Source organism: Sinohyriopsis cumingii, chromosome 17 (assembly GCF_028554795.1).
Source record: "Sinohyriopsis cumingii isolate HCF-2022 chromosome 17, ASM2855479v2, whole genome shotgun sequence".
NCBI lineage: Eukaryota > Metazoa > Mollusca > Bivalvia > Unionida > Unionidae > Sinohyriopsis > Sinohyriopsis cumingii.
The window spans coordinates 92,924,840-92,947,897 of NC_142977.1; the positions used below are offsets into that span (position 1 = coordinate 92,924,840).

The window sequence follows — 23,058 nt, forward strand, 5'->3', positions numbered from 1 at the left end:
CAATTTTTGCAGAATATTATGGCACTGTAATTGTTATTATGTGTAGTATGTATACTTAATTACTAGGATCATTTAGTGTGTAGACTTACCTTTGCAGTGCTTAATTTACATGCATATTTGAGAAATGAGTTTGAGTATTATGTACAGAATTATGTAGATTGTTAGCTTGTGATAAGAATTAATTTTGTAATTCACTATTAGGTTACTTCGTAGCAAACCTGTGCATTTATTCATGTGATATGTTAGATTTTAGACATGCTTGAATTGTGAATTTGGAAAATGTTTGAAGATTGTAAGATTAGTTAATATGGATGTATGGATATATCAGAGTATGGATATTTGAATATTTTTGTACTTTGCATGAGTTGTAATGTAAAGGAATTTGTCTGATTGTTGTGATATTGTTTAGTATAATGAGATTAGGAATATGTACTGATGTGATACTATTTATTGATGTATGTATGAGAAGTAACTGATACCGTTGCTTTTATTACCATGTTGTTTTACCATACAAGAATGTATGAGTATTTCGATGTGAATGAATGTGTGGCTGATGAAATTTAATAGCCGTTATCTGATGATGGGCTGGGTGTAATGCGAGATGAGAGGGCTTAGGAAAAAACTGTACTGTCCTTGTGTTTTCACAGGAAGTTTTTTGGGGACAGAACTTCCGATTTAGTTAAGGATGGAGTCTCTAAGAGGGGAGATGGAAGTGAAACTAGCAGAGCAGTCGGAGTCGACAAGTCAAGCAGGTAGAGGGAATCGAGGAGGAGGAGGAAAAGGAGAAAGTGGAGAAGGAGAAGGAATATAGAGAAGTCGAAAGTTGGAGAAAGTCAGGAGGAAGAGGAGAAGGAATTGGAGGAATAGGAGAGAAGAATACACAGATGAGTAGAATACAAGTACAGGTGGAAAGCTATCTCGCCACTACTAATCGAATGATGCAATAGGCTATCACAGGGTCGAGCAGAAAGAGAGTACTTGGGAAATTTAATCAGCTGACTACTGAACTGCCATTAAATTATTATTCATTGAATTTCACTATGTTTTGTATATTCAATCATTTAACCGTCGGCAATGCTGACTGGGGGCTCGGAGCTCCACATCTATCTTTCACTAATTTAACTTCCAACTGATCTGAGCCTGGGTGGGACTATAATAATTTAAATAAAATATTGGAAGCACCTCACCCCACACCTACCACAGTGATGGCATAACAACCCAAAATGCCACAAGCAAATTCAACAGTATCAAAATATGTGAATCGCTGCAGAGGTATGCTTTTATAAATATCATCCAATTCAGTGGGGGTGTCAATAAAATGTTGAGTGTGTGTGTGAGATTTGGATTTTTAACGTAGCTTTAACAATTTTTTAGTCATATCTATATGTCTGCAGTGTGGCAGTTTATGGTGATGTCTAGCACTGGGGCATCTTGCCACAGACATGTAGCATGATGTCCCTACCCAGTCACATTATCCTGACACCAGGCCGACCAGTCCTAACACTAACCTCTTAATGCCGAGTGCTAAGTAAGGCAGATGTCAGTACCATTTTTATAAGTCTTTGGTATGACTCAGCCAGGTATCGAGCCCCCTACATCCGAGGCAGATGCTCTAACCACTAGGCCACTGGAGTAGCTCCTCAATAAAATGGTTTGTATTAAGCAATTTATTATAAATTTGGGATAAAAGCATATGCACTTATTTATGAAATTAGTTAATGCTGTGTGTACTATTTCTTATATGTATTTATCATTAGAGGGACTTATTTTAATATAATTATTTCAAAAACATAATGAATATGGTTAACTAAAGAAGGGACTAAAAGCATGTTCAAGGCAAAATGAATCCAACATACATGAATACAAATAGTGGTGATACAAATTAGCAAATTAGGAATAAATCTTGGGTACAAAGATTAAAATCTGTTTTAAAGCTGTTGGTTTTTCGCATGCATTTATGCACTTAATTTTGCAATGCAAATACTGGAAAGTGCATGTGTGCTTAATACACCTTTACTTTCAAGTGTACAGCTTTTATCCAGAATCTGCAATATTTCTTTTGTCGTAAATTCAATAAATTATTCTGCAAACAGTCCATTTTTTTAAGAAAGGAAGGTAAATGGAGCTGATACTATGTTTTCAGAGCAAGTAGATTCTGAGATAATGATGCCTTGTGCACAAATATATCACTCAGTAATTTACAAGATACAATTATTGCCTTTACAAGATAAAATTATTGCCTTTACAAGGTGAACAGATTTGTCAGCCCTGAAGAGTTTACAATTCTGAATGTTAACCTTACAAAACTTGGGCAATAACTTTTATTCTACCATATTGCTCACTGCAACTACCCTTTTGTGTTTTTGGCATTTTTCCAAATATTTTTCTTTTTTTCTCACTCAAACTTGTACATTGGTGTAACATGAATATTGATATTTGAAAACAGCTTTGACTGTAAGGGTAACATTGAGCTACCTCCCCTAGGAAATAGCTGAGCAGCAGAGGGGCTGTACAGACCGAAACTTTTTGCACAATAAACCCCTCCAGGAAACTATTCCTCGATAGAGGGCTTATTTCGACGAAATAAACCCTTCTATTCAGAATACAGGACAAAAAAAAATGTCCCCCGAAAACTCGAAGAGTTTCCAGGGACAAACTCGTTGAGTTTGCACTGACAACTTGGGTTACTTCAATAAATCTGAAACAGTTTCCGTGGCGGGGTCGTTATTGAAAAATCCATGGGTCGGGTCCATCCCCTCTGCTGCTCTGGGAAATGAGTTTCCAAGGAAAAACATTTTTATGTTGCAAATAGTGTATCAAGTCCAATACGGTATCTTGTTCTGGGATCGTGTAAATTTATTGTCACAAATCCGTGAGGTTTTCTTTGAGCATGACTGAAGAAATTTTTAAATTTATTTAAATCCATATCGCCACCACACCAGGTTTGATGAATATTTCTCAGTGTATGTGTATCAACTCCATTGAATATCGCAAGAAGATTACAATTATCCCTGATTACTTTAGGAATTTGTGTATAACGCTGAGTAACATAAATCACATCAGTGTTTTTGTGACGTCCCCGGGAAAATATTCTTGCGGGATTTTTTTGCTTGTCCAACATAACATCATCATACACTACTAGGTTGTTAATTGATTCATCAAGATCCTCGACGCTGGGGGCTTCTTCGATATCAGTGATAAATTCAACAACATCCTCACCGTCTTTACTCAGCGCGCTTGCACTCTCATTAAAATCTTTTATAACGTTATAGCATCGTTGATCATCTACAGATGGAGCTATCAAATACAGTTTATCCCATTTCATCCACTTCATTATCAAGTTCAGCAACAGCTGTGTTTTACCTGAACCGGATGGCCCAATTATAATCGCGCGGATAGAGTTTGGTAGCACTGAATTATGCTTAACTGGCTCTTTCTTTTTTGTCGCAGAAAAATCTGTAATTTCCATTTGTATATAAAGAATAATAATTATGGATCTATATTGTGTGAAGTGTAAGGCACGAACCCCTACGAATGATCTAACAACCATTACAACAAAAAATAACAGACAAGCACTTTCTGGTAAGTGTACGCGATGTGGCACAAAAAAATTTAGATTTAAAAAAAAAAGCGAGAATTTAGCGGAGGTGACATTGCAGCCAAACTTGGAAAGCTCCCCGGAACTCCCTGGGCAAAGTATCCCGGAGAAAAACATCTCCCAGGATACAATTACTGCGGTCCAGGGACCCGACTAGATATCAGACTTGATGAACAATCTAAACCAAAACCGGGAGAGTATCCGATAAACGCTATCGACGCAGCGTGTCACATACATGATGTTGCTTATCGAAGTAAAGATCTACAAGACAGGCATATCGCGGATGTGAAATTAATTCATGCACTAAGCGCCATAAAAAATAAATCATTTAAGGAGTCACTCGCTAATTGGTTAGTAAGATCAGCGATGAAATCTAAATTAGTATTAGGCGCTGGATAATTAAATAAAAATGCAAGCGATTTATTATTCCCCAATCGGATACTGGAGAGGTAACTCAGCAATTAATAAACTCGCCAACGCGGCATCAGTAACACGCGAGGTTGCCAAAAATTGGCTATCAAAACAAGCAATATGGCAAATCTACTTACCACCACCTCGACAAATCAACTTTGCACATTTTGATGTTAGTGTGCCCAATGAAGTTCATCAGGCTGACATACTATTCCTGCCTCATGATACTGTCCGTAGAAAAATATACAAATACGCGCTAACAGTAGTTGATGTTGCCAGTAGATACAAAGAAGCAGAACCGTTAGCGACTAAAACAGCGTCCGAAGTCGCCTCTGCGTTTAAACGAATTTATCAACGAGGACCTCTAAACTGGCCACGATTATTACAAGTTGATCCTGGCAAGGAATTTCAGGGCGCGGTGTCATCACTGACAAAGCAGCATAACGTTACCATACGACGAGGACATACTGAAATTCATCGGGATCAGGCAATTGTTGAGCGATTTAATAGAACACTCGCTGAGAGATTATTCGGATACCAGTACACGAGGGAATTCATTTACGATACGAGATCTCGTGAATGGGTTGCAAGACTGCCAAACGTGATAGCCGCACTGAATAATGAAATTACCAGAACAACAAACATGAGACCTGTAAATGCAATCACAAAAAAATATATACCCCGCGTCAGTGAACGCGGACAACAGCAACAAAATGTTTCAACGCAGCCAGGGACGCTAGCGTCCCCACTGCTGGGTAATGTCACCGTTAGGTATTTATACGAACCAGGCGAACTAGAAGGAGGAAAAAAAAGAGCAACCGATCCCACATGGAGTGTTACTACACATAAGATATCCAGCATAACCAGATCAACTGGGAGAAACGCAATCTACAGATTAGATTCGACTGCTCCTCAACGCGGATTTAAACGCGAGCAACTTCAGGTGATTCCCGAGGATACACAATTACCACCCCGATCACTAAAGTGATCCGCACTGAAGTGATTCAATCATTTAAATAACTGCAGCAACACCTCTGCGTCGGTTACACTCAAGACAGGTCAACATCACATTTTCACGTGTATGACCGCGACTGCTATCTATTCTATCTACGGTGAATTGCCTTGGGTCGTTTTTCGAATACTGCCACAGCAATAAACAATTACAACTCGCACAGTGATTATTCTGCTGTTGTTGTAATTGTATTACAAATTCAACATCCAAACTTTGTTTGGGATCAAACTCTCTACCATTTTTTTTGTCGCTCTGTTTGTAACCGGCTAATTTCTTTCTTATTGTGTCATCAGCGATTGAGCTGTCGTTGACAACATCATCTAATACAATTCTTCGTAACTGACCTATCCTTCTTACTCTTGACACGGCTAAATAAACTAAATTTGACCACTCGATGCGATCATCAACAATCCAAACTGTTGTATCTGAAATAGTTAGTCCCTGCGAACTGTGGATGGTCATAGCGTATCCTAGCGTCCACGGGGATTTGCTCATTTTCAGTGCCTGTTCAACAGCATCAACATCAACTGTGACAATATCATTTAATACTAAATTCTGTTTCTCCGGACCCGACGCAGTCAGGCGCCCTGGAATATCAACATCAATATTCTGCAATCGCGTATCAGCTGGTCTATAACACAACGGCACTGGCAACATGGGAAATTTCTTCTGATGTAACTGAAATAACCGCTGCTGAAGTGTGTCCCTGACTATCTTTCTACTTGCCACAATTAAATCACCTGGTTTCCACGTTTCCCAAAAGTCGCTCAGCGAAGTCTCTGGAATTATTTCACGCATTATCTCACACTGGACTTTATTGGTTTGTAGCCTGATCAGTGCCTTAAACTCTTTCAGCGTTTCATCGAGTGCTCTAACATCGTTAGTTATTTCCTCATAATAATCTACAAAAGTTTTCAGCCACTCGTGTGGAGATTCACCTGTAAATGGGGGTGGTTGACCATGATCGCCGCACATCACCACTGCGGTATTTTTCTTTAGCAGCCAATCCAGAAACTGTTTTAATGTATCCAACGGCACAGTGTCTATCTCATCCCAGATGATTTTCTCGGGAATATATTTCGTTCCCATTCGTTCAGGTGTCCACGTGCCGCCGCTGTATTTGAAAAAACTGTGATACGTGCACGCATTAACATCCCGTTGTCTCATCTCCCTGGCAAGTCTGTGTGTGGGTGTTAGCACAATCATGTCAGAGTTTCTAAATAATTCAATCGCTCGAGTTGTTTTACCAGAACCACCAGGACCGTTCAGATAAACTGTTTTGTGTCTTGTAACAGGATCGTGCACCGGCGGCAACAACGAAGTTGCCCCCGACGAAACCATCGAAGATATTTCTGCGCTGCGATACTCATCCTCGATTTCAACATCAGCCGATTTACAATATCCGTGTAACATTTCATTCTTTATTCTCCACGAGCCCCACGATGGATCATCCGATATAACATTATCCAACAGCGCTGAGTGTTTTTTATCAATATAAAATGAATCCGTTGCAACTCTCACTGCGGCAACAGGGAATCTATTGATCATCGACAACAAATTTATGGATACATAAGCCAGCATCGAAGATCTCAAATGTATGTACTGAGATGATTCTCCGTCAATATAACTAAAAACAGTCCCTAGTTTTTCCCCGTTTGACAGAAACACATCTTTGCGGTTACAGAACATGTTGTTCGTGGCTGCATCAGCGACAATAAGATCCAATTCAGTCTTGTCCATGATTAATCGACTGTGATGTTGTTTATGATCATACGCTCCACCTTGAGTGAATTTCCCTATTATTCTTCGTCCTAGATCTTTTGCTGTGCTTTCTTCATTTCTGAGTTTGCTTTTAAGTACTTCAGGAGCTTTCTTGATGATAGCGTCGATAGAAGTTTCTGGATATTCTCGTGACCAATCTTCGATGACTTCTTCTAACGTAACCGGCGTTGGAGTTGGCAACCAAACTTCGGTTTGACGACAATAACATATAATCGCTTCGCTGACCGTCAGCGACAACAGTATTCGACTGTCAAGCATGTATCGCAATAACACTATCGGTGCCCATCGCTTCTCAACGAAATGTCTGCCAAACCAAACATAACACACAGGATGTAAATCCTTAGCGAATTTAAACGACGACACACAAGCAAATCCGGTCAAGTCAAAATCGGGTAAAACACCGTTGACAGCTACTCTTGTCATGGTATTGCCAGCGTGGCCAAACCGTTTAAAATATTCGCTGCATTCTCCACGCCCAAGGAAACTTCCTGGATAACACGCCGTCATGTCCGCGGATATCATACCGCGGTGATCATACTGAGTATTCCACAAACCGCCGTGTCCGTATTCGACACAGCTCTGCTGGATATCAGCAAGAAAACTTTTCGGAGTTGGTCTCCATGAATTTCGTTCCCGGGCTACATGCGCGACAACACCCGGGACAGTAAAACAGTGTGTCAGTAACGTATCAGTGTTGCCAGCATGATATTTTTCTGCGAGTTTTTTCATTTCCTGCTGTAACGCCATTGTTCTGTATATTTCCCCGTTGGGTCTCACAAACTGATCATATTCTCCATCTTCGCTACTTCTGAATAACCACACAGACACTGGATCGGTTTTACTTATCTGATAAATAAAATCAAACATGCTCCCAGAATTGCTTTGCAATTCCGGATAATACTTCACAACACGGTCTTGCGGAAATATCCTAACCGAGTCAGTCCAGGCGTGACTGTTATGATCGATAATAGTTATTGGTGTTCCACGGGAATTGTATTTACACTCATACAATACCTCACCGGTTAACGATGAAACCGTTATAGGAAATTTTAGTAATCGCTCTAGCTCAGCAACATCATTTATTGACGCTCCTTTATCCGCTACTCGTGTCGCCCACGCTGTTATTTTAGTTTGTCTTAGCGGTGTTAGGCCGTTTCCTCGCATTGCATTTTTAAAATGTTCCATTACTCGCTCAGCTACACAATTCAACACCGACACCTTCATCGGTTTGAGTTTATCAACGCGTGGTTTCTTCATCGGATAAATTCCATAAACAACTGCGGTCACAGGATACGCTCTGGCATAATATGGTATATCAATCCCAACAAGTACTCCCGGTTTTGAGTCTTTACTTAACAGAACGGTTTTTCCACGAACGCCTCTGGCATCAAGAACAGGGTCTAGTTTGTCTCTGATAATCCACGTTCCCTCGCCGACTCCAACAATAAATTTTATCTGTACGAAATATCTTCTATCGTCGAGATACCCAATTATGTTACGCGCGATTGTATCGTTCATGGTAGCATCAATGATACGGTCACGAGAAATGCTTTGCATTTCCCGAGAAACGCTCGCGTTTCCGAGGATAATTTTATACGAAGACCACGTGTGTGCGGCACCATCACGACGAAACTCTTCTTTGGCATTCTTGATAACACCAATTACCTCTGCTAACTCTCTTCGTCGTGGATCAGCGGTTAACCGGTCAAGATCGAATCTAGAACCTGATATGGGTTTTATTCTGGATAGTCTTTCAAAACCCATTATTATAATTAAGACAAATATTTAAATAGACAAATATATTATATGATGAACCAATGCAAGTGGATCAAACTAAATTCATCAGCGCCGTGTAGCAAACCCTGCAGAGGCGAATACTGTGGACAACATGCTCAACAGGTCCGCGGTGGGAGTCTAGGACCGATACCGTGTATCAGATGCGGCATTGGAGTACGAGGAAAAACGCAATTATGTTCAGCGTGTGGTGGAAAACGCTATCGAGAACTAAAACGGTATTATGATAAAAAAAATCCAGACTGTGATAACGCTCTCAAATGCGAGCGTGATTACATAAATAAGTTTTCAGACAAATTATGAATTAGACAATGATTTGCTTATAGTATAATGAATCAAGAATTCGTCCGACATCCAACTATTCCAAATTATGAGGCAAACCGAGATGGCATAGTGAGAAACTACAGGCTGAGGAAACAAGTTGGTACAGTTGATAATGCTGGTTATTTAAGATTTACTGTTAGGAAAGGGAGGTATTTATGTCATCGTTTCGTCTATGAGGTTTTTAACGGAGAGATCCCTAAAGGCCTTGTCATTGATCATATTAACGGGAACAGACTTGATAACAGTATTGAAAACCTTCAAGCGATCACTCAGAGCAAGAATACCATACGAGGAAGAGTTAAATGTAAAACAGCTATAAGAAGAGCAGTGAAATCTGTGAATGTTGAGACTCGTGAAGAAATAATATTTCAATCAATGAGCGCAGCCGGTAGGTATTTCGGTATTTGTCCACCTTCTGTACAGCATGTCGCAGATGGGATCTACAAAACAGCATTTTCAAAGAAGCTCAAACAGAAGATTTCATTCTGTTATATAACTCTTATCGTTGACACAAACGACGATAACTCCTCCGAGAGTGTGTAACGCTTTGCAGAGTTGTCGTTGCTGGTCAGAGGATTTGCTCCCCCTAAGAAAGCCACCTTGATAAAATATTTTATCGAGTTCATAACATGTAATCATTTATTTACCGTAGAATATATATTTTTTTACAAACAATATCCTCGTTTTACTGAATATATCCGACTGTTTTGCTCTTCTGTGCTTGTTATATGACCGCGCTTAAGAAAACATACAATTAAAATATTTTAAACAAGTCCCGCCCACTGCTAGAGCGAATTTCCAACTCGCAAGTAACAGTTGGGTTATATACGAAATCGCTCCCTAAGACCTTTGGGTCGATCGAAAGTCAGCACGCGCAAGCAAAACCATAAATTTAATCCGCCAATGGCGGGTGTCTTTTGTGCACCATCCAATGGTCGATTCAATGGATGGTTTTGCTCTGCTGCTGACCGTAGAAAATGACCCACCTGTGTATGTTTGTGTCGTCATAGGATAAGGTCTTAGGATAAGTTAGGATAAGATTACATGTTCATTGTGCCTTTACTTGCTGTCATACTCGAATCAGAGGTTAAAGGTTGTCTGTTCTGTACCGTCTCTTAGGATAAGATTACATGTTCATTGTACCTTTGCTTGCTGTGATACTCGAATCAGAGGTAAAGGTTGTCTGTTCTGTACCGTCTCTTAGGATAAGATTACATGTTCATTGTACCTTTGCTTGCTGTGATACTCGAATCAGAGGTAAAGGTTGTTTGTGTTGTCAAATAAATGTTTGCCGGGCCTGCTAGAGAACTCGATCCTAGAAGCCAGGGCTGTCTCGTCTTGTAAATAAATGTGCCTCTGAGTCACTTGGCAGTCAGAGGGGTCCGTCCTTAGGATAAGTTACGTGTTATATGTTTGTCCTTGTCAATTCACTAAACACGTCCTCTTGAGCCTATAGAACGTTATTTGACGATCTAGAGGCTCTTGCAGGGGATAAAGTGTTTCGTGTTACATGTTGTATTGTCATGTCGGAAGCAGTCCTCGTGGGGTTCTAGAACGTTATTTGACGATCTAGGCCCTTGCAGGGGATAAATGTTTCCGACTGTCTCGTTTTGTTTTGGAAAGCTAGCGTTTCTCATGCAAAGTGTTTCTATTAAAAATATAAAAATATATAATAATATGAATCACGAAAATATAAATACCATACTTGTTGAAATTAAAGAATTACAACAGCGAGGTTTTAATATTTTACTAGACACTGAAACAATTATGTCAGATTTTGAATCCTTGAATGAGCTATCACGCTTGGGGAAGAACAATCTCCCTGCTCGTTATAGGTTCATTAAGGGTTTGCAAGATCGTGTTTACAGATCACTTGCCGGGATAACTGAAAATCAGGTATCTGAATTTATTCCACTGTGCCGTGCAGTTGAGAAGATTCGTCTTGGATTGTCACAAGAGTATGAGACTCGAAAATTAATTAGCACCAGGGTGAGACGGTTAAAAGGTTATATAAAGAATCTAGACACGGAAATGCCTTGCATTTCTGACAAAAATACTAGTGTTTCTGACTACGAGGCCGACAAGGAAGTATAAACCGCATAGCGTGTGACTCACAGCACAAAGTGAAAGTAGAACCTGAGAACGCTAGCGCCCCCCCCCCCCCGCTTGGAGTGTAAAGCACATTTCCACGGGTAAAAAAAAAAGTGTATTATTTTTTTTGCCCTTGGAAACTCAAAGAGTTTCTCAAGTGAAGGGCGCTTTCAGATTTTCAGGATTTGCTTAAGCGTTTCAACATCAATACAGGAATGAGAATAGTTCATAATCTGTTCTCGTTGACACCAAACTATGATCATATGATTTTGCTGTAGCTCTGTTAATTGTGACGGAGTTAACAAGAAGTCTTCGTCACCATACACGTCAATAACTATTTTAACGGGGAAATACTGTTCTGGGAATGTCTGTATTTGAAATGCGGTTTTTATTGCCTCGTAAAGAATTTGCTTATCATGAATATGAACTCGTGCATGAATGTACTCGGGTTGATACATTATACACAACCGTTTTTTTTTAAATGCGTGCTAGCACTTTCAACGATAACTTATGCTGGTTTTGATAGGGTATTTGCACGATAAAATGACGAAAATGGATCAGTGCAGAAAAAAAAACTATTATAAATATTATGGATCCCTTGACTTAGGACTTCACCAGTAAGTTTATACTAACAGTCTCGTCACGCAGGTCCAACAAATTCCCCCTCTGGTCGGTGAGTTTGAAATTTATCGTTGACAACCACGGGTTATGACACCGTAGATAGACCGGATTGATTGGTTCTTGCACAATCAGAAAACCAGGGGGGTCTCTTGGTGTGAACGTATACAGGATAAACCCCTGTTGTGCCGTCGTAGTATCTGATGCGCTGTAACTGCCATCGATGACGTCACATACAAGATTGACCGCAATAACATCTGTGATATTTACGATCCCGGGTGAGATGTGTCTGCCATCGGATGCTGTACTGTTGTCGTGCTTGAGAATAACAGGTTGTGGTTTTATTCGTTCGTACGCGGCAAGAATATCTTCGAAAGATTGATCGATGAGATCAGAGACTGATTTTCTCAGCTCGGGCACGTTATATCCAGGAAATTTAAAATCTGAAATATCATTCACTTGAATACCATATTTAATTGCAAAATCTGCTCTGGCTATCTGTCTATAATTATCATCGATATAGTCTTTAAGATCCAGTAAAGCCTGAATTATTCTTAGATTTATAGTTTCCATGGCCGATGCGAGTTTGTTTAGTTTTTCTATGGTTGTGATAATATTATCACGCGGACTTGTTAAATCAGAAATATAATCTTGGAAATATACTCGCAGGAGTTGTAGCTGTTGTTTATGTACTAGATTGATCGGAATAAATAATTCAGATTCTATATCATCTAGACGGTAAACACGGAGCTCCTGCCCCCCCTTAACACGTGGAGCTTCTATACTCCAAGTATCGGGCATTAAAGTACTTTTTCTTGCTAGTAATTGATCTGCAAGGAGTAAATAATAATTGTACTCGAGGTCGTGTAGTGCTTCTTTATAGGTCATAAAATCCGATTTTTCAGGTTTTGGTGGACGAGGTTTAACCTCGGGGGCCTTTGGCCATCCTAATAATGTTCGGATTGAGCTGTTATAAATATCCACGGCGTATCCTGGCATTGAGATTTCAATGACCGCAGACAGCGTTGGTTCATGAGCTGTTATAGATATTTTGGCTTCCTTGCCGGTGATTCGTTTTATTTGGCGTTGTATCTCATTATTGATTTCTTCGATCTGATAACTCCCAGTGGGAAGTGTAATTGTATTCCAGTCAAGTTCACCCTGTTCGCCGGAGTCGGCTTTGCTTTTCCCGAACACGAATGAATTATTTGGCTGCAGACCACCAAATGATGCCGACCTAACATTGGGCCAGCTGTGATACACACTGAGCTTTGCTAACGCGATTTCACTCACTGGAATTGGAGTTCGAAAATTAATACCGAATTCTGGTGTCGTCGAGGACACTGAGATCATTGTGGTCCTTACCGGTGTTGTGTTTGTGACTATTTGTTGAAGCAGTTCTATTGACATTATTTATTTGTTTAGTTTTCAAATAGTCATTGTACGCATCTGACATTAGTTTGAATTCAGAATCTGATATCGTAGCGTCGCTACTTTGCACGTCTAACGATGATGATATCAGCGATGATAATTTCTGATATGCGGTTGTGGCTGTATTTAATTTTGTCGTGTAATCGTGTAATTTTGTGTTAGCACATGATGATATTTTTTTTGCTATGATGCCGAAAACTCCAGCTGTTGTTGTGGCCGCGGAAACACAGATCGTGGCGGCGACTGCTGCAGTTACCGGAGTGACCGCTGATAGTATTGCTCCGGCAGATGCAACAACGGCAGATACTGAATAAACCATAATATCCAGCACTGTTATGCGGCGCTTGTATTTTTTTACTTTTTGACTAGTTACTTCGATGACAGTTTTTAACTCAGATTGCCACTCACGGATTTGATTGTATCGATATTGTTGAGCATCTGGCGTCGTTGACATTATTCAATTACGCGGTAACCAATTGAGGCGTTGCAGCGACGAATTCCAAACAAAACCAGTAAGATGTTGCTGTTAAACTATCGTCCTCGGCTTCAAGCATAAATGTTTCCTCGGTTCCGCTGTTTAGTATTACAGTGCAAACCCCGGAATACTTATCGGTGGAATGTCTCCAAGGATATGTTGTGAAGATTTCAAATTTAGCGGCTGAAAACACAGACAACCTGTAAACACCGGTGGCTGTTGCTGTATATTTGATAGTGTTATTTTGTCGTGACCATGTTGCGAATCCCGATGATACCGTGAATACGATGTTGGTGATATGCCCCGGAGTAACTCCAGTGGGAACTTTAATCAAACTGGTTTTGTTAACGATATCAGGAATACCCGATACGATATCCTGCTGTGTTTGTTTGATCGTGTTAATGTCGGTCTTTACATCAGCGAGTTTTACATCGACGACTGGAGGAGTCCCAAAGAACTTATCCACGACCTCATCAGTTTTTACGAAGTTTCTTCGAAATCTTGTAAACGCGCCCACGTGAACATCATGCTCTGCACGCAGCGTATTTAGTTTACCGTTGACGATGTCCACGTATTGTTTGTTTGACGCATCCTGGTCGGATTCGGGATTCGCTAACGCGGTTATTTTGTTGCCGCTCATGCTGAGTTCGCCTGTCATCGTGTCACCGGCTTTTTTCACACATTTATCAACACCTTTATCAATACTGTCTTTGATGCTTGCGATTGATATATTCGAGTCCTTGATCCGGCCGCCATCACTAAATGCAACGAAGTTATCCTTGGTAGCTCCAAGAACTCTGCGAATTATATCATTCCACTTAATGTTGCTCGTTCTTAGTTTTCCTTGCCTGTCTTGGAAAATAGCAACTTCATCTGGGTCAACTCCAGCTATATTCAAAAGATTATCGACTTCATCTTTGGTCGCATATTTTGAGAGATCAGCATCTGTGCTTGGTTTACCTCCTCGTGTGAAAGGTCTTCCGTAAATATCCACCATTATTCTTATTGCTGTTTTTCAAATGCTAGCATTTCTCGATGCGGTATATTCATACACTACTTTATGAGGAGGAGTTGCTGGATTTCTTGAGATTGCATCAAGAACATTTAAAACCTCCCTCCCACAAATGGGCGGATCAATTAATGTTTGTGTTGGTAACGTCGACTGCCACACTGGAACATTAGAAAATCTGCTGACATACTTGAGAAACTCAACTGGCGGTGCTAAACCGTACGAATCAAAATAGATAATTCCACGTGGATCGATCGCGTAAGCAACCCAGTGAGTTCCCGGACCATCTTTGTTGTCGAGATTGATAATGCCAGTTTCTGGATTATTCGGTCGTTGCGGTAATTGATCTCGCATAAATACGCCTCTGAAATGTTTTACACGCAATTTTTTAACAGCATCGAGTAAATCAAAATTGCTCAACGGCGTTAGAATTTTTTTGGATACCATGATGGTGGAGTTCCTGGTAGTCTTAGACCGCGTCCCTTTTTTTTCTTGTATCCTTTTCCCGTTGCCTTTTTTAGTGCCATTCCAGCTGCAGTTCCAACTGCACCGAGTGCTGCGGCTTTTGCTACGGCTGGTGCTGCCGCGGCAATCAACGCCGGTATTGCTGCGAGAAGAGGAAATATTCCACCGGTTTTAGTCATGTCCTTGATAGCTGCAGCAGAGAAATCAAGTCGGACACCGGTTTTTGCTGTTAGTGCCTTATTAAAATGTTTAAGCTGAGTATTAGTCAACGACAATTTGTTTGGACCACCAGTAATCTGATCTCGTTTTAGTGTTATTGATGTCCCGCACGTGCTTGCGTTCTTTGATTGCAATTTCTTCGTTTGACCGGAAGTCAAGGTGACATTAACATGACTGTATGACATTATATCCTAAGTTTGATTTTAATTGCGTTACATATTCTCGATTGGAGCGTCGATGACCCTCATTCGTCCGCCAACACCTTCAAGCAGCATTGCTTTATCGGAGAGTATGACAGCAATCGCTCTGTAACCACCAGCAGGAACACCTACACGAGCTCGGAAATGTAGGTCGACAACAGATTGTTTAACCAGATCAAGATGTTCCAGCGAAAAGTAATAAATCGGATATAAACTCATAAAGTCTCGCTGTGATATTTGCAGGCCAGTGTCTACATTAAGGTCGAGCCCCATAAATGACATCAGACGATGATACGCGCGTGCGACACGATGATGTTCGAAATCTATTAATATATCCTCAGATGGCTCCTGATGCCCATTTATTCTCAACGAAACTTCAGAAACTCCAAGTGTATCAAATACCATTGGATTTCTTTCCTGGCTATCTGTTCTAGCACGGTATTGAAATGCAATGAAAATATGTCGTGGTGCTGATACTCCTTGTTGCGATGATATATGCCATGTAAACAACCCACCATTATCACCCTGAATAACGTCTGTGGTTGTTGTTTTCCAGGATAGCAGTGATTTACCGCCCGTGTCCATGAAAGACAACAGTCGTTGTTCTTCGGTGATTGACGGAGACAACACTGGCATCCACAACCACAGTTTAGTTAGTATTACCTGACCAGGGGCAACAGCAGCATCTCGCCAGATAGCGTCATTATCATCAGGTTTTCGCACAAGTACAACTGTGTGTTTGGCACCGAATATGACCTTGTGGACATCTCTGCAGAATCCAAAGATGTGAGACAATGGAATCACACCTGAGAACTCTTCATCTCCACTTAACATCGATCTACGTGTTGCAAAACCCAAATTAAAATTTTCGTTCATCGATGCAACTGCGTCACCGGCATTATTCATTGTTACATTCCTGTTCTCGGGGCTGTCGGTTATATCCTTTGCAAACATCATTGATGGTCCGGCTGATCTGGTGTAATCATCCGAGTATCTCGCCAACCCGAGAATTGTTGTGGCAACGTCGACGTTATCATGAATTGTTTCAATTTCTTTTCCATCTATCATGTAAATAGCGGATTTAAATAACGCCATGATGCCGTTGTTAACAAATCCAACTCGGTCGCCGATTCCGTAGTTAGTGTTATCATTCTTTAAAAGCCTACCTTCAACTTCGATGAAGGCCTCAGCGGGCAAGAAGTATCTACTTGTATCCTGGACCTGTAGTTCAATTCTTCCGCGTTGGTTAGGATCACGTGCTTCATAAGAATAATATTGAAAATCACGTACAGAATCATCTTTAAGTACTGGTTTGGACATATCAAACGCGTCATTGGATTTTCGTGCAAACATTATTATTATTTGTGATGATCTAATTAAAATGTTATCGTCACCGGAAACCACTACCAGCTATCAAATTAGCAGTTACACTATCTTGCAACGCTTTGGAGGTAATTCCTGCTGTTGCGATCTCAGCTAATTTCTGATTTACGGCCTTATTTACTACGCTACTAACATTTGCCGGCATAGCTTCAGTGGATGGTAGTTTTACTGGCACCAACCTCTCGACTGGGTTTTTTTTTCGTATCAGCTGTGCTAGTCGATCCTTGATTGATTGAAATGCTTTCCCGGCAAGACTACCAACAGTGCCAATGGCTTTATCCTTGACAACATCAGCGGCTTTCATCGCGAATTGTTTTGCTAACGGTCCAGCTTTCGGAGCGATTCTTGTGACTAAATCCCTAACAACATCACCGACTCCATCTCCGTAAACAACCTCGTATACTGGTAATCGTGAGTTTACTACTCTGACACTTCTTGGTCTGCGAAAAGAATCGTGTAGTATCATTTTATTTAATTATTGTTTATCTAACTGAATTTGCTAGCAAATTTAATTATTAGTCGCTGTGGTAACCGTCTGCGAGTTCATCAATGAGCCCCCGGTAGATGCTGATATCCATGATGCCACGCTGAAATAGTCTCTGACAGATATCTGCGGCTTCATTTATAATTTCCGGAGAATTGTTTCCGGCACGTCTTCCTCCGATGAGAACTTCCAACCGTGATACATCATCGATGATATTATTAGGGCAGGCAATAAAACCGGATCCTAAACCCTCCCCTGTTGATGGTACAATTCTTGGGGATAAAATGTCTTGAGGCAAACTTTCAGAAGATGTTGTTAAGCTAATTATCGGCGACCTAGTTTGTTTGAATTTTTGGCCCCGCGGACTTCCTTCAGATGCAGCCTCGTATTCACTTAACGGAGTTAGGTCAGGATCTATTGCTCTTCGCCGTGAAGGATATTGTTGTCGTTCTGTGTGTTGCAACGGTGATTTTTCTTCTTGAGGTTGCGATGGTGGAATTTCAAGTTTACGTATAGCATCTACAAGTCTATCGTATTTTGTATCGTCCCTGCTGATTTGTTTTTTATTTTCACGTATACGATACGAATATTTGATAAAATTATCATCTGTCATAGAACCGTGTTCTGGGTTTAAAGACACATCTCTTCTAATCAATCCTAACAGTATTGTCTCAGGTAATTTCTCTTCTGGTACATTTTTAAGAAGTTCAATATAATCCGGCGTAAATCTTTTGGCGGGGTCAGTAATTCTCCCTGTTACTCGCTTACCAGCAGGTACTGACACAACAACTTCATCGGGTGGAGGCGGGGGTTTAAGTCCAGCTGAAATATCCTGTAAAATTTTCCTTTGCTCTATTAAAGCCTCTTTGGTAACAGCTGCGGATTTTTCAGTAGCTTTGGTCACGGGTTTAAATAATTCCTCCGTAGTCTCTGCAAAGCCTTCCCGTGCTTGCTGTCTTAGTTGTAATTTTTGTCTGACACTATCACGGACAGGAAGAAATTTCTGAATTGCTTCGAGACGTTCTCGAGCTAATCTAGTCGTATGTGCTTCTCCAATATTTGCCATTATTTATTTGTCAATGATTTAATTCCGCTAACATAAAAATGTTTTTCCTTGGAAACTCATTTCCCAGAGCAGCAGAGGGGATGGACCCGACCCATGGATTTTTCAATAACGACCCCGCCACGGAAACTGTTTCAGATTTATTGAAGTAACCCAAGTTGTCAGTGCAAACTCAACGAGTTTGTCCCTGGAAACTCTTCGAGTTTTCGGGGGACATTTTTTTTTGTCCTGTATTCTGAATAGAAGGGTTTATTTCGTCGAAATAAGCCCTCTATCGAGGAATAGTTTCCTGGAGGGGTTTATTGTGCAAAAAGTTTCGGTCTGTACAGCCCCTCTGCTGCTAGCTGGTAAATATCTTCATTGTCTGACTGTACTATCAACCTTGTGATGAATAACTGCATACATACCTCATCTAGTGCTGCATAGTAGTTGAGTGGCAATCTCTTGTCATCTATCGATTTCTGCAATCCAAGGTCATACAAACATTAAACAAAGGAATACAAGTTTACTCAATGTTAGCTAACTTGCAAGTGAGACTAATAAAAAAAATAATTATGAAGCCGATACCTGAAGAAAGGATTTTTCACAAATGTGGAAAAATTAAATTTCTATATAAAACACCAACACATAAATAAAGGAGTTTTCCACAAAATGTAGAAAAATTCTGCATAAGCTGTTTCTCAGATTATCACTGGTAAAAAAGATAGCTACATCCACTTCTATTCATGGGGTACCAATTTTTAAAGACTTCATGATTGCTAAAAATAATGACTTTAAACATCTAATAGATATTAATCAATCTGTAATGACAATGATGGATGATGAATACTATATGATGGATGATGAATTTTGCATCACTGATGATGTAAACATGATGGATGATGAATGCTGCAAGATAATGAATGAATAATGGATGATGAATGCATGATTGCTGCATGATGAATGAAGAATGCTGCACGAAGGTTAATGGATGCTGCATGATGAATGCATGATGGATGCAGCACAACTGATGCATGATGGATTATGAATGTATGATGGATGATGAATGCATGATTGATGCAGCATGACTGATGCATGATGGATAATGAATGCATGCTGGATGAGGTATGTAGCATGACTGATGCAGGATGGATGACAAATGCATGATGGATGATGAATGCATGAAGGATGATGAATACATGATGGCTGATGAATGCACAATGGATGCAGCATGACTAATGCATGACGGATAATGAATGCATGATGGATACAGCATGACTAATCCAAGATGGATGATAAATGCATGATGGATGATGAATGCATGATGGATACAGCATGACTAACGCATTATGGATGATGAATGCATGATGGATGCAGCAGGACTAATCCATGATGGATGATAAATGCATGATGGATGATGAATACATGATGAATGCATGATGGATGCAGTACAACTGATGCATGATGAAATGATTAATGCATAATGGACAAATGCTGCATAATGGATGATGAATGCATGATGGATGTTAAATGCTTCATGACTGATAATGAATGCATGGTGGATGTTAAATGCATGATGGATGATGGATCCATGATGGATGATGAATACATGATGGATGATGGATGCATGATGAATGATGAATGCATGATGGATGATGAATACATGATGGATGATGGATGCATTATGGATGATGAATACATGATGGATGATGGATCCATGATGGATGATGAATACATGGTGGATGATGGATGCATGATGAATGATGAATGCATGATGGATGATGAATACATGATGGATGATGGATCCATGATGGATGATGAATGCATGATGGATGATGAATACATGATGGATGATGGATGCATGATGGATGATGAATACATTATGGATGATGAATGCATGATGGATGATGAATGCATGATGGAGAATGCATGATGGATGATGATTACATGATGGATGATGGCTGCATGATGACTACATGATGGATGATGAATACATGATGGATGATGGATCGATGATGGATGATGGATCCATGATGGATGATGAATACATGATGGATGATGGATGCATGATGGATGATGAATACATGATGAATGATGAATGCATGATGGATGATGAATATATGATGGATGATGGATGCATGATGGATGATGAATGCATGATGGAAGATGAATACATTATGGATGATGGATCCATGATGGATGATGAAGACATGATGGATGATGGATGCATGATGGATGATGAATGCATGATGGAAGATGAATACATGATGGATGATGGATCCATGATGGATGATGGATGCATGATGGATGATGAATACATTATGGATAATGAATGCATGATGGATGATGAATACATGATGGATGATGGATGCATGATGACTACATGATGGATGATGAATACATGATGGATGATGGATCCATGATGGATGATGGATCCATGATGGATGATGAATACATGATGGATGATGAATGCATGATGAATGCCACCTTAATGTGAAACTTCCTTGTATTGGAGCACACAATAGTGTTTATTCTACTACTGTACAACGAAATGGTTTTCTAGTATGGAAGTGCTGCAACTGTGACCTAAATCTCTCACAGAAAAATGTGTTGACTCAGCACATCATGGTCTATCCTGAGTATTACATGTGTTGACTTGGCAGATCCAGGTCTATCTTGAGCATTACATAATGTGTTGACTCAGCAGATCATGGTCTATCCTGAGCATTACATAATGTGTTGACTCAGCAGATCATGGTCTATGGTCTATCCTGAGCATTACATAATGTGTTGACTCAGCAGATCATGGTCTATCCTGAGCATTACATAATATGTTGACTCAGCAGATCATGGTCTATCCTGAGCATTACATAATATGTTGACTCAGCAGATCATGGTCTATCCTGAGCATTACATAATGTGTTGACTCGGCAGATCATGGTCTATCCCGAGCATTACATAATGTGTTGACTCAGCAGATCATGGTCAATCCTGAGCATTACATAATGTGTTGACTCAGCAGATCATGGTCTATCCTGAGCATTACATAAATTTAAATGCATCTCATAAACTTTTAATTATCATGTCATTATTCAAGAAAAGTTCTTTCTTTATTGTTTGTGGTTGGGTTTTTTTTCACACAGCTTAAAATGCTACTCACTCACCACTCTGTATGCTGAAAACTGTTACAATAAAAAATACCTGTGTTGCTTCTCGGTTTTTCTTTATCTTCTCATCCAGTGTTTTCCACCAGGGAGAGTTGGAATTGAAGACAAACTTCCCAGGTCTCCTTGCAATTTCATCATTAAGCTGTGAGAAGTTGGTATATTACGATTACAATATAATGCTGTTCAGAGGTGCCATAAAAGTGTATCTTGACATGAGCAAGGCTGCCTTATATTGGTTACATCACATGGAAAATAGAATTCAACCTGTGTAGCAGAATCTAAAACTATAATACTGGTATAATATTATAACACTGTTATTTCAAAAAGCCATGTTATACTGATGTGCTTTATAGTGAGAAAACACTGTAGATTACAGTTTTCTACCAATTATTTTGTATTCATTCTCATTAAAATCCATTACAGTGTATTTTATCCATGTATGACTGTAACTGTGTTGGTTGTAAGGAAGATTTCCATTAGTCGGAACATAATCATGTGACCAGACTGAACTGCACTTATATAAGTATAAACTGTAGAGAACTATTCATACCAACTTCTAAAGAGTCATGTGTAAAGTAACTAATATAAACAATGAAACAGAAGGCATACACACTGCAAGCTGAATTATTAAGTATTCTGAATTAATCTGCTAAACTTTATTCACTTGCCACTTGAACTGAAGGACGATCTCAAATTAAAATGAATTAAAACTCGCAAAGAGGAAGGATGACCAGAAACCAAAATGATCTCTATCTCTAAAAGAGTATGATCTCTTATGTTGACTCAAAATCAACCAAGAGTAAGATCTCTTATGTTGACTCAAAATCAATCAAGAGTAAGATCTCTAATGCTGAATCAAAATCAACCAAGAGTAAAATCTCTTATGTTGACTCAAAATCAACCAAAAGTAAGATCTCTTATGTTGACTCAAAATCAACCAAGAATAAGATCTCTTATGTAGACTCAAAATCAACCAAGAGTAAGATCTCTTATGTTGACTCAAAATCAACCATGAGTAAGATCTCTTTTGCAGACTCAAAATCAACCAAGAGTAAGATTTCTTATGTTGACTCAAAATCAACCACTGTGGCTTGTTACAAATGAATTAAAACTATAGGTAAATGGATACAGGGATTGGGAGAGGGTTAAAAAACAAACACTGTAAGAATTGGACAAAAGTCCTACAATGTAATCTGCTGATCCTGATAGTTACGATATGGGGGTGGGAGGGAGATAGATCCCACCCCTCTCCCATTACATCTTTCAGGGTCAATGTCTTAGTTTTCTTTGACTATTGGACCCCCATCACAACAGTCTTTTACTGATAGTCTTAGTTTCATTTGTAAGTAGCCCCTGTATGTAGCCTAACCTGAACACAAAAACTGATTAATCACGAGTCTCCACAATAATAAATTGACTTATCTGAAAACTATAAAGAACTCTCTATATTTTAATTAGTATTCAATACATGTTCAGGGTCATAACTGAACACAATATATGTGTATTGTGCAACATACAGACACTGAAAAGAACCACTTCTCATTTATGAAATG

General features: G+C 39.7%; 1 protein-coding gene across 1 annotated transcript in view; it reads right to left on the bottom strand.

Moving 5' to 3' along the window:
* The window catches only part of LOC149779431 (2-hydroxyacyl-CoA lyase 1-like), a 77,666-nt gene that overhangs the window by 24,797 nt on the left and 29,811 nt on the right, over positions 1–23,058 (bottom strand). Inside the window, exons 12-13 of the mRNA XM_089940092.1 lie at positions 21,540–21,647; positions 18,767–18,820 (exon numbers count right to left, since the gene is read on the bottom strand). Of these exons, the coding sequence (XP_089796218.1) occupies positions 18,767–18,820; positions 21,540–21,647 (162 nt within the window). The remainder of the gene's footprint in view (positions 1–18,766; positions 18,821–21,539; positions 21,648–23,058) is intronic.